Here is an 11,339-nt window from a genome sequence, read left to right on the forward strand (position 1 = left end):
GTCAAGATCATGGAGTGGTAACTTGATTTGCTTGCATGGTGCTGAGAACAGAAAGAAAGTTGCAAAACCACTTACAGTGTCCAGGGGCTTCCAAAAGCACACAGCAACACTGGGGGCAGCATCACAAAACTGCAAGGGAAGGAAAGATGAAAAAATAAACAACTTTCATCTCTGAAACTGGACAGTGAGTGCTAAAGAGGTCTGATTTATGTATCTGTCCGATTGTCCACCAGAATCAGTGCCTACAATTTTCAGATACTAAAAAAAGCAGAGCATCTGTGGAGTTTAGCTAAACATAAAATGCTTGGAGGCTTTTTGGAAGCACTGACAAATCAGGGGTGGCCAAGAGCATGAAATTAGCGGGAGAGGTTGGCAGAGCTGAATTTAACCAAGGAAATTGACACAGCCTGTGTTGATTTCAACAACAAGGTGTGTAACCTATATATTACCTTCATATGGCCATATTACCCTCTAATTCCATGTCAGCTTTCATGAGCCAACAGATTTAGTTTCTCATTTTAGTTTTATTCTTAAATGTTACTTTCATGTTATTTACTAAATGCCATAGCTGCTTATGTCCTGTTACTAATTTTCCAAATGCTGGTGCTGTTGTCTGTGATATTTGCAAAGCTTTTGTTAGCATGTCATTGGAAATTAAAAATTCCCTTTCCTACTGAAGGGGACTTAGTTACACCCTGCCATTCCTCGAGCACCATCACCTCTTGTGGAAAATCCCAACAGCTCAGGGCAGAACTGTTCCCCTCATCTTACACAATCATGTCTGCAGACCTCACAAGAAGCCCTTCCTACCCTTCCTGGAGAAAAACTGTTTTTCAGAAAATGAAACAACACCATGAGCCAGTGAATGATCCCATCTTGCAGCAATAGCTCCTTTGCTTCAAAGGCTGCTGGATGGAATGTCAAGAAGCCCAGTCAAAATTTCCATCCTACTGCAGATCCCTTCACCTACCCTGGCAGCGCACTGCCTTCACCCAGTCTGAAGTAATGTCTCCACATTTCCACCCAGGAAAGCCTGCACCACTGCAGTTTGTCCAGCCAAGAACAGATTCAGGCACAAAGGACATGGTTCTGCAGCCATGTTCGGCTTCCCCCTGTGCCCAGGTGGGACGTGGGCGGTACCAAACACCCCAGAACGAGAGGCAGGGCGGCATTCCCCCGCCCGGGGAAGGCAGGCACACTCAGGCACTGCTGCGGCCCTCAGGGAGCGGCGCAGAGGCGGCCGTGGCGTCCCGTTAGCTGGGAAGGAATCTGGGCAAGCTGGGAGAACAGGCCCATGGGCCGGGACAGCGGGCTGCTCCCTCACGGGCGCAGTAACGTCCATCTGCCGGCCGGACTAAAGGAGCCGCGATGGAAGACACTGGTGCAGCCGCCAGCAGCCACAAACCCGGCCACACGGCAAGGCTACACTGCGGGCACCCTCAGGAAACACAGAGACCTTAGCCCGCCCCGCGGTCTGCGGGAAGAAAAACCCACAGGGGACTGGTAACAGATCCAGCGCGCCCGTGCCCTGGAAGGGTGGGAGGCGAAAAAGAGAGGAAGGAGCGACTTCCTTCACCCGCCCCTGAGAGGGAGGCGGAGAGAGACGCAGCGGAGAAGGAGGCGGGCTCCCCTTCCCCTTCCGCTGGCAGCCGTAGCCGTGCACGATGGCGAGCGGGGTGAGCGTCTGCGTTCGGCGGCGGGAAGGTCGCCGGGGGCGAGCGGAGGGTCCCGTACCGGGCAGGACGAGGCGAGCGAGCCCTCCCGGCCCTGTCCTGCCGTCGCTGCCGGGGCCGCGGGCCGGGCTCGCCGTGACCGCTCTGGCCCCAGCGCTGGCCGGGGCTCTGGGGTTGTTTGGGTTCCTCCGCGCTCCTGCCCCACGCGTGTGAGGCGTGCGGCGGAGTCGGTGCCGCTGCTCTGGCGTGGGAGGCTCTCGCTGTGAGTGTTTGCAGGATAGGAAGGAAAACACGCGTTCGCTCCCCGCCGTGTGTTGTACTCCAGCCCCTTGCGCGTCCTGGGGCTCTGAGGGCTGCGCTCCGGCCGCTCTTGGGTCGCGGCGTGGAGGAATGAGCAGAAGACCTTGAGCTTTGCGTGTTTCCTGTGGGTTTCGGGCAGGTGCGACCGAACCGGCTGGAAAGAAGGGGTAAAACAAGACCTGCCTGCTCACAAAGCCATTGCTGGCACGTTTGCTGCACGGCTGTAGGAACAGCGCGATAGCACAGACCTTGTGCCAGTATTTTCTGAACTCTGTGCAGGCGGTCAGCGCCCGGGCCCCGAGCCGCGTCGGCGGCCGCGCCTGGCCGGACGCTGAAGCTGCTCCAGGCGGGCACTGGGGTTTGGAGCGGCTTCTGTCCCTGCCAGAGCTCGGTTTCATCCCGACTGAGGTAGCTGATGGTGTGCGCGGCCACAAGCAACCCAACAGCTGGGCTTCAGTGCTAGCATGGTAATAGAGGAAGTGAAGAACTGCTAGAAGTTGGTGTTTTGGTTTTTATTTCCAATTTTTTATTTCCAGTTGTTGGCTTCAAGATTTTCAGCAAAGCGACAGTGGAAAGTTATGAATAATAATAGGGCAGAAAAAGATGGGACTTTCCTGATACCCACTCTAAATAGTCCAGGGGCCTTCGTGGCTGTATGGACTGAATGAGAAATTACTATTTCAGAATGTGCTTCCAGATGCATACTGTTAGTTTTAGACGATCAGAATTTATCCTGTAAGAAGACTTTTTTTTTTTTTTTCTCCTCTCTGTCGTTAATTTGTGTTTAACTAAGCTTGTGGAAATCAAATTTTAGGAGTGCGCAGTCTCCCATGCAAGAACAAGTGATGACTTAATGAGGGGAGGATGAGGGGATGGATTGAAAACCAGTAAATGATTTACTGAATCATGGCTCCCCTTGCACTTTGTGCTTTGAATTTAGATTTTTTTTTTTCTGGCAAAATCTTTGGTAGATTTAGAGATTATGACTGATGGCTCACACTGTGATTCCACAGTTAGTTACTATGGCGCATTCCGTACATTTTTGTAATATTTACCCTGGTATTAAAGAGCAGGACAAGAAGATTTCATAGCTCTAGTTAGGGGTGTTTCTGTCTAATTTACACCCCTGCTGGCTATTGGAATTGGCACCTGTTTTCTGTTACAAAGCTTTTTTGGGTCTGTAGTATTTATTTTACCAAATTTAAGCCAAGATAGGTATCTAAGTTCTGCTATCACAGGTGCAGTGAGGATTTTAACTGGCTCTGGCAAAGCCTAGTACTGTTTATTGTACAACAGAAATACTGTTGTAAGAATGGCATAGACTAGCCATTATTTTCTGCTGATCACAGGTGATGCATGAGAGCTGGCAAGCTCAAAAGGTGCTCTTGGCACTGTTATTTCTTCCAGCAAGTGAAATTTCAAAAAGGCTGAGTAAATGTATTGCTGATCTTGGGAATTTACATTAATCCTCTCTTTCAAGCATTCCATGGGTACAGCACAGCTATTTTGAACACACAAAATGTCATGTTCTTCTCTTGGTTTATATTTCTAATAGCAATGGCTTAGACCTTGTCATCTTCATGAAACCAACCTCTAAGGGTAATCCAGATGCTTATCCTGAAGCTGCTCCAGAGTGTTTGGCTGTAATGCCTGCTGATTTTCTCAGTCACTGGTGTGTATGTAGCTGTCAATAGGATTTCCAGATCCAGAGATCCTACTCTCTTATCCAGGCTCTCACCATTGGGATTGAAAAGCTTGCAGAGCAGGATTTGTTGTGGCACTGAGAGCAGTGAGTGAAGACTTGCTAACAGTGATCCCTGTGGCCACAGCAGAAGTGTTAGAGCCTTACAGCAAAGTCCCTCTGGTCCCTCTGCATCGCTGGGGGCTCTGCATGTCAGCTGCATCTCCTTGCTGAAATCCTACTTGGAAACCATCCTGACCAGGAACAGGAAATTCAGTCTTGATGTGGTTCTCCACAGTTCCCTTTCTGAACTTTCCAGCTTCAAGCACTGTGTTTAATGAACATACCTGAAATGAATGGCAGTCTTGGATGTTAAACCACCATTTTTTCATGCAGCCTTTCCATTCACATTGCTCCCTTCACTGCAGCATGTCTCCCAAGCACTCCTAGGCTTATTATATTTTTACACAGTAAGAGAATGACATCCAAATTTCAGATCTTGGCTTACTCATTATTGTTTAGCTTGCTGAAAGCAAATGTGGGGCAATTAAACCTTTGTGTTGAAATTATGAATTTCAGATCTGGGATTCTTTCCAAAAGCCACTAGTGCTGCTTTTATTTTCTCACTTGGCTGAACAAGAATTATTTTAAATTAACCATACAACAGATGTCCTCTTACTTTTTCTTGTTCTTGTCTTTTAGGTTATTAAATGCAAAGCTGCTGTTGCCTGGGAGGCAGGTAAACCTCTCTCAATTGAGGAGGTGGAGGTTGCTCCACCAAAAGCTCATGAAGTTCGTATCAAGGTATTTACATCAGTTCTTATCTATATGTTTTCTATTTTAGGAGACTGAGTATTGAAGATGAATAGTTTGTTTGCCAACAGAAGAAATGTTGAATAGATATCATTAGTTCATTAGTATCTCATCTGGCTTTACAGAGAAGAAAATGACAGTATTTAGATCTTCTGTTTATGGAAAACACTTTTCTCTCAAAAGTTCTGAGAGTTCTCTCAAAATGTCTGAGCTGGGAGCACCTTTATCTTGTTTCAAGGACAGCAGTTTGTCATTTGTGGCAGCTGTGTAACAAGCTGGATTTTACTTCAGTCAGGCCATAAGTTATTGGCTGCTGAGCTAGGATTGGTCTCTTGGATTCCCTAAACCCAAGTTTCTGATTTCATCAGGACTTTCCAGGAGCCTGTGTCTGCCAAAAAGTATACATTAATGTGAAAATTATTCCTGTGGAAAGGATTTATGCATGGTGCTGAAGACTTAAGCAGGATTTATGTAGTACTGAGAGTTCTGCATGGTCTCTCTGGAAATTTTACCTCTGAGTCTTAACTTATTTCAAATCTGAGATGTTAAACTACTTTGAGAGGACTTGGAGCACTGATTTCTAGCTATAGGAAAAGACAGGTCATCTTTTACCCCTTTCAATGTCACATTTTGGTTGATGGAAATTATAAAAATGTACTGTCGTGACTTTGCATTTTCAAAATAAGAAAAACTTGCTTGCCAGGAATTGAAAGTATGTTGCCTATATCCTAAATGCTACCAGAACTTTGACCTGGCAATTGTTCTTAATTTCTGACTAAAGGGAATTGTTTAGATCTGTGCTACTATTCTGTTCTTCAGGATGTCTCAGATTATTTATTTCTTCACAGATAGTTGCCACTGCTGTCTGTCACACTGATGCCTATACTCTGAGTGGTGCTGATCCTGAAGGATGTTTCCCTGTGATCCTGGGACATGAAGGAGCAGGAATTGTAGAGAGTGTTGGGGAAGGAGTAACAAAAGTAAAGAAGGGTAAGGAAATACCTTACAAATTTTCTGCCTTCCTTGAAAGTGTTACTTTATTTGAAGACTCACTGTCAAATTGGGCCACTGAAATGCCATATTGCAGGAGTTAATACAGTATTTTATTCTGGGGTGTATGTCTGTGTAGATTTCTGTGGTCTGTGAGACAAAACACTAATCTATTCAACGAGCTCTTGATTTAAAGCATGAAAGAGCCCAGAAGAGCATTTTTTTACTTGAAATCAGATCAGTGTATAAGTGCAAGAGGGTTGAGGTTTTATTACTTTTTCAAATTGTAGTTTTTATCTGTTGGTGTAATTAAAAGGCCTAAAGTGTTTAGTCTTGTTGTTCACTGTTGATTTGGGGTTGTTTTGTTTCACAATAATGTTGCTACTTGTTCTGGAATGATGAATTTCAGATGGGTTGTCTGCTCAGCCAGGATTAAAGTTGTTTATCGAGCACTCTATAATACCTCTGTATACCATAAACAGCTTTTAGTACACAAAGGTTTTAAGTGAACTGAAACTCACAGAAAAACATGCAGAATCAAGTAACTTCCATTTTTTTTCACAATGCCTTGCTTGACTCAATAACTAGACACAGAATATTTTTTCCTTAGGGGACACTGTTATCCCTCTATACATCCCTCAGTGTGGAGAGTGCAAGTTCTGTAAGAATCCTAAAACAAACCTGTGCCAGAAGATAAGGTCTGTATGACTTTGACAAATGCTATGGTATTTGTTCAATGTATACCTGCTGTAGTTAGCAAAAGCAATTGACAGGAGTTTTCTCTGAAGAATAAATCTGTTGATGCATAATTTAATGACTTGGAAAGCAGGTGTTTCAGGAGCCACTTAGGCACTTTTTTTCAGTCTTCCTTAAAATTTCTATTCTTACCTTAAATAAAACTGTTTCTCTCTTTTCATGTATGTGAAGGTGCAAACTACTCCCTTGTGTCCACAGGTTGGAAACATAAATGCTCTGACTCCATATTTAACCCATACTTAAGGGAAGCACTTCAGGGAATGTAGCTCTTGGGAGTGAACAGCAAAGCTTTCAAGTGGTACAGAGTCATACAGACAGCTCTTTTTCCCTTAATATGTGCTTCCCAGATAAATTTGCAGCTCCTGTTCTGAAAAAAAAATCTCCCAAACTCAAAAAAAGCCCCAGTGACATAACTGACAGGTGCTATTCAGGGGAGGGCACTGAAGGAGGCCAAGACAGTGGTGTGGTGCTGTGGCACAGGTAGCATTGCTAACTAATAAGGTCAGCATATGAGTAAACTCTGTTTCTTTCAGGTTTTTCCTGGAGGAATTAACTGCATAAAGTTTTAGGAGTTTAGCATCTCACCTCTGTGAACTTCTAGGTTTACTAAAGTGGTCAAAATGTAAAGGTGCAAGTATGCAGCTGCCTCTCTGTGCTGCTTAGTGGATTCCATCTGGTGAGAGTACTTGCTGCTTAAAACTCTGCACTTTCCTGTCTTTGCCTCAAGAGTCACTCAAGGGAAAGGAGTCATGCCTGATGGTACCAGCAGATTCACCTGCAAGGGAAAGCAGATTTTCCACTTCATGGGGACCAGCACCTTCTCTGAGTACACCGTGGTGGCTGACATCTCAGTAGCCAAGATAGATGCTGCAGCACCTCTGGATAAAGTGTGCCTGCTGGGCTGTGGCATCTCCACGGGCTATGGGGCTGCTGTCAACACTGCTAAGGTAAAGGCTGGCCTTGTGGCACGCACAGCTAAGCAACTACACTAGGACTGAAAAGGGGATGTACCAAATCTGTGCTCCTTCTTCCTCTTCAGCTGATGAAATTTAGCTAAGAATTTCTAACTTCCCCATAAGAGGCCAGATGAGGTTAGAAAGATCCCATTGCCCTTTGGAGGAAATTCAGGTGGAGTATTCTGCACCCCTTTTGACAGCAGCTATATATGAATTACTTTTCTGGTTCATGTTCATCTTGCTGCAAGTCATTCTGATAGCCTGAAGCTCAGGGTGAGATGGAGGTGGTAGGTGTGTGGGCATGAGTCTTCAGGCAAAAGAAGGGGCTTAGTGCCTAAAGAGCTTTTAGAATTAAATTTCTGTATAGTTTCCCTTGTCTATAAAATCTCATAGCCATGTATATTTGCTTCCATTTTTCCTTTATTACAGCCTCCTTAACCTGCATTTCCTCTTCCCCTGGAAGGATGAATTTTTTTTCTGTTGCTCATGATTCCTTTGTTACTCCTAGGTGGAGCCTGGCTCTACATGTGCCGTGTTTGGTTTGGGAGGCGTTGGGCTGGCGGTTATTATGGGCTGTAAAGTAGCAGGAGCATCCCGGATCATTGGCGTTGACATTAACAAGGATAAGTATGCCAAAGCCAAAGAGTTTGGAGCTACTGAGTGCATCAGCCCCCAAGACTCCAAGAAGCCCATCCAGGAGGTTCTGGTTGAGATGACCGATGGTGGTGTGGATTACTCATTTGAGTGCATTGGAAACGTCGGAGTCATGGTGAGTGCTTGGCCAACAGGAGCGTGTGCAGGGAGGGACCAGTTCAGCTGAACAGCAAGATCAGCTGCTTTCTTAAGATAAAACATGCCAGATTCACTAATCTTTTTTTTTTTTCCTTAATAATGATGATACCTGCTATGACTCATAAGGACAATTCACACTCAATCCTAATTATGTAATGGAAGCAGCTGCTACTTCTTGGGTTGAAAATGGCACTTACAAAAGTTTTTTCCTTAATCAGACTTGTTTTGAGGTCCTGAGTTTCTCTGTGCTGACAGTTGAAATTAACAAAACTCTTATAAAATCTATTGTGCAATGAACAGTAAAATCTCAGGGATCACTCAGCATTTCCCTAATTTCTCAAGTAATTAATTTTACCTTTGGAAATGCAATGCAGGAGTACTACTAAATGTAAGGCTGGATTTTCAGCAATTACAGTAGCATTCCTTACTGTTGGTAATATGGTCTGTGATTACAGTTTATCCTGACTCTCAGTGGGAGTTCAGAGTGACTTCTCTGAAAGCTAGATAGGACATAAAAAGGGCAAAGTGAATCTTTAAAAGTGTAAGGGAATCTGAACCCTGAATGAAAAATATAATGTAATTTTCAGTGTATTTACTGTTCCTTAAATGGTGATGTGGTGATTCATTAACTGGGGGAAAGGAAGTGCTGCCAGTCCAGGCAGTGTAAACCTTAGCAATAAACACCCTGCTTTGTCCTGTCTGTCCATGAAGAGGGCTGCCCTGGAAGCCTGCCACAAAGGCTGGGGACTCAGTGTGATAGTCGGAGTGGCTGCTGCTGGCCAGGAGATCTCCACACGGCCATTCCAGCTCGTAACTGGGCGGACGTGGAAAGGGACTGCATTTGGAGGTAACTCTCTCTTGCTGTGGGGATGAAAATAATTTACTCTGGGCTAAAGCTGGGAAGAACACACCCCCTTGGCTTTGCTTGTGCAAGAAATGTACTATTGACAGGCTATTCATAAATGCTACGTTGGCTTTTAAGATAGACTCTTAAAATCTGTTATTCCTATAGAAAGGGTACAGATTAACACATTGGTATCATATCTAACATATTTTGAAGAGAGAATATATCTATATCCTATTCAGTACTAAAGGAATGGAATAGGGAAACTGCTTTACCACCAAGTGAAGGTTTGGTTTAGTTCCATCCAGTGAAAGGACCTGGTCTTTGGAGAGATGGGAACACATGTATTTGTGTTGCTTAACCACTAGGTAAATTGTGAGGCCAACATGACAAAACAAGTGCTTGATACGCATTTTCTGCTGTCAACTCAAAACCACATTGAGTTCTTTTTTTTTGAGAATTCAGTAATTGTTGAAGTTGATGGAAGTTCAATTTCAGACTTTGAATTATTACACTGCTCTTTGTCCAAGCAATAAAAAACTTACTGGGTTGGGTTATAAAGAATGTAGGGGGTCTGATAGAGATGCTATGTGTATACTTTCCTAGGTGAGGGCTGCTGTCAATGCTGAATGCTGCAACACCTAGTAAAAGATTTTTCACCAATGCTTGTGTTAGGATAACGTGTGCTTTTGCTAGACCTCTGTAGGAGAGACAGACATGTCACTCATCTCTGCTCCTTTTCATATTGATCATACAAGTTTTGTTAGGGCTGTGTTTTTAATTTTCTGAGATGGGTGGAAAAGGGAAAAAATAAGGCATGTTTTCCTTCTTTCAGGCTGGAAGAGTGTAGACAGTGTTCCTAAACTGGTGACTGAATACATGTCCAAAAAGATTAAGGTTGATGAATTTGTGACTCACACGCTGCCTTTTGACAAAATCAATGAGGCTTTTGAGCTGATGCATTCAGGAAAAAGGTAATGTTCACAATATTGAAAGGTATACAAGACACTTCTTGATCAGACACTGTCAAAGTACAGGTTCCCTGCCCACTGTCATATTTTAAACAGGGAAGCTAAAGGGTAACATATACCACATGCATTGATTCTGATAAAAACACACTTCTCTGACTTTCCAGGCATGTGCCAAAACACAGGCACACAGTAAAAGCAAGCAACAGTGTAAAAGAGAAATAGAGATAAAAAGCTGGTAAAGGGGACAGGTCAGTCTCAGGCTTTCACCATTGCTATACATTCTCCCTTATAGTAAGGAATTTAAAGAGACTGAAGATTATTCAGTAATATTTAGGATCCTCTGCAGATAGACAAATAGTTTTGACCACTGTCTCCAGAAACCAGCATGGTCTTTGTATTTGATCTCAATCCTCATATCTGTCTATTGTGTGTAACTTTAGAGAAGGTATTAGTTCTATCTGCTTTAGCTCATATGGATTCTATTTTGGATAAATCAGTCGACTGTATTTGTTACAATTGGAAACACTGCATTTATGCAAATTTCATCCAGCAGTTGATCCCTGTCCCAGTTACAAACTTCAGTATCATTTCAGTGTTTTATTCATACATGAGCATGTCCAAGGAAACTAATAATGAAAGCTACCTAACCTTTTCCAAACAGAGAAAGGGAGAATGCCTGTAAATATTACTGCTCCTTGACTACTACTGAAAGGTGACACCTAGTATGAAAAAGAGTTCATTTGGAGTTTATCTTACTGGAGGAGAAAAAGAAAAGCTGAAGAGAACAAGCATTATCCTGGATTTTTTAATAAATATGATAGGCATAAGCATGACTTCATTCATGACAAAAGACAGAAGTTAAAATATGTCTCAGCAATGAAAGGGAGGGGAGAGATGGGGAGAAAATTGACTTCTTGGTAATTTTTTTTTTCATTTTTTTATTTTAAGCATTCGAACTGTCCTGAAATTTTAGAGCCAAATATGGATCTTCTAAGTGGCCAGCAGCATGCTGACTGCCTTGTTATAATGGAATTTTTGACAGAAGATAGAATCAAGCAACTGAAAACTCACTGGGACTAGAAAGACATGTATTTTAGGGTGAGCATTCTGGGTACTAAATAATAAACTGTTAATCACTGAATAGCATTATGGAATTAGTCCTGATTATGGAACTTCTGTTTCTGTACTCATTCCTCAAATTCAATAGTGGCTAACTCAAATTGACTTAATAAAAGCTTATTTCTAAACCCAGTGTTGGAATTATTTAGCATTAAGAGTGACTGTGTCTTTCTTGTTTTCCTCTAGTGATTTCAGTGTGTATGTGACAGAGGGAGTGTTCTGCAGAGTCTGCAGCAAACGATGTGGGATTCACTGCTCAAGGCACAGCTAAGCACAGGGGTGAGAAGCAGCCTGCATTTGCTGCAGCTGTGCTGACAGAGGGGCCAGAACTTGCCAAGTTTCTGAGGCTATTCTAGGACTACAGTGGATTGTAGCTACATCCAGATCACCTTGAAGGCAAATGTAGAGCAGAGACTTTGGTGTCCAGGGTTACCCATGTTCACT

General features: G+C 43.5%; 1 protein-coding gene across 1 annotated transcript; it reads left to right on the forward strand.

Annotated features, from left to right (window-relative positions):
* The first annotated feature begins 1,579 nt into the window (after window positions 1-1,579).
* LOC131556653 (alcohol dehydrogenase class-3) lies at window positions 1,580-11,023 on the forward strand. Its single transcript, XM_058803424.1, has 9 exons — window positions 1,580-1,676; window positions 4,357-4,458; window positions 5,316-5,457; window positions 6,068-6,155; window positions 6,941-7,160; window positions 7,678-7,938; window positions 8,673-8,808; window positions 9,641-9,779; window positions 10,725-11,023. Exons 1-9 carry the CDS (start codon window positions 1,665-1,667, stop codon window positions 10,747-10,749), a joined length of 1,125 nt encoding a protein of 374 aa, XP_058659407.1. The 5' UTR covers window positions 1,580-1,664; the 3' UTR covers window positions 10,750-11,023.
* The last annotated feature ends 316 nt before the right edge of the window (window positions 11,024-11,339 follow it).

This window comes from Ammospiza caudacuta, chromosome 4 (assembly GCF_027887145.1).
Source record: "Ammospiza caudacuta isolate bAmmCau1 chromosome 4, bAmmCau1.pri, whole genome shotgun sequence".
Taxonomy (NCBI): Eukaryota; Metazoa; Chordata; class Aves; order Passeriformes; family Passerellidae; genus Ammospiza; species Ammospiza caudacuta.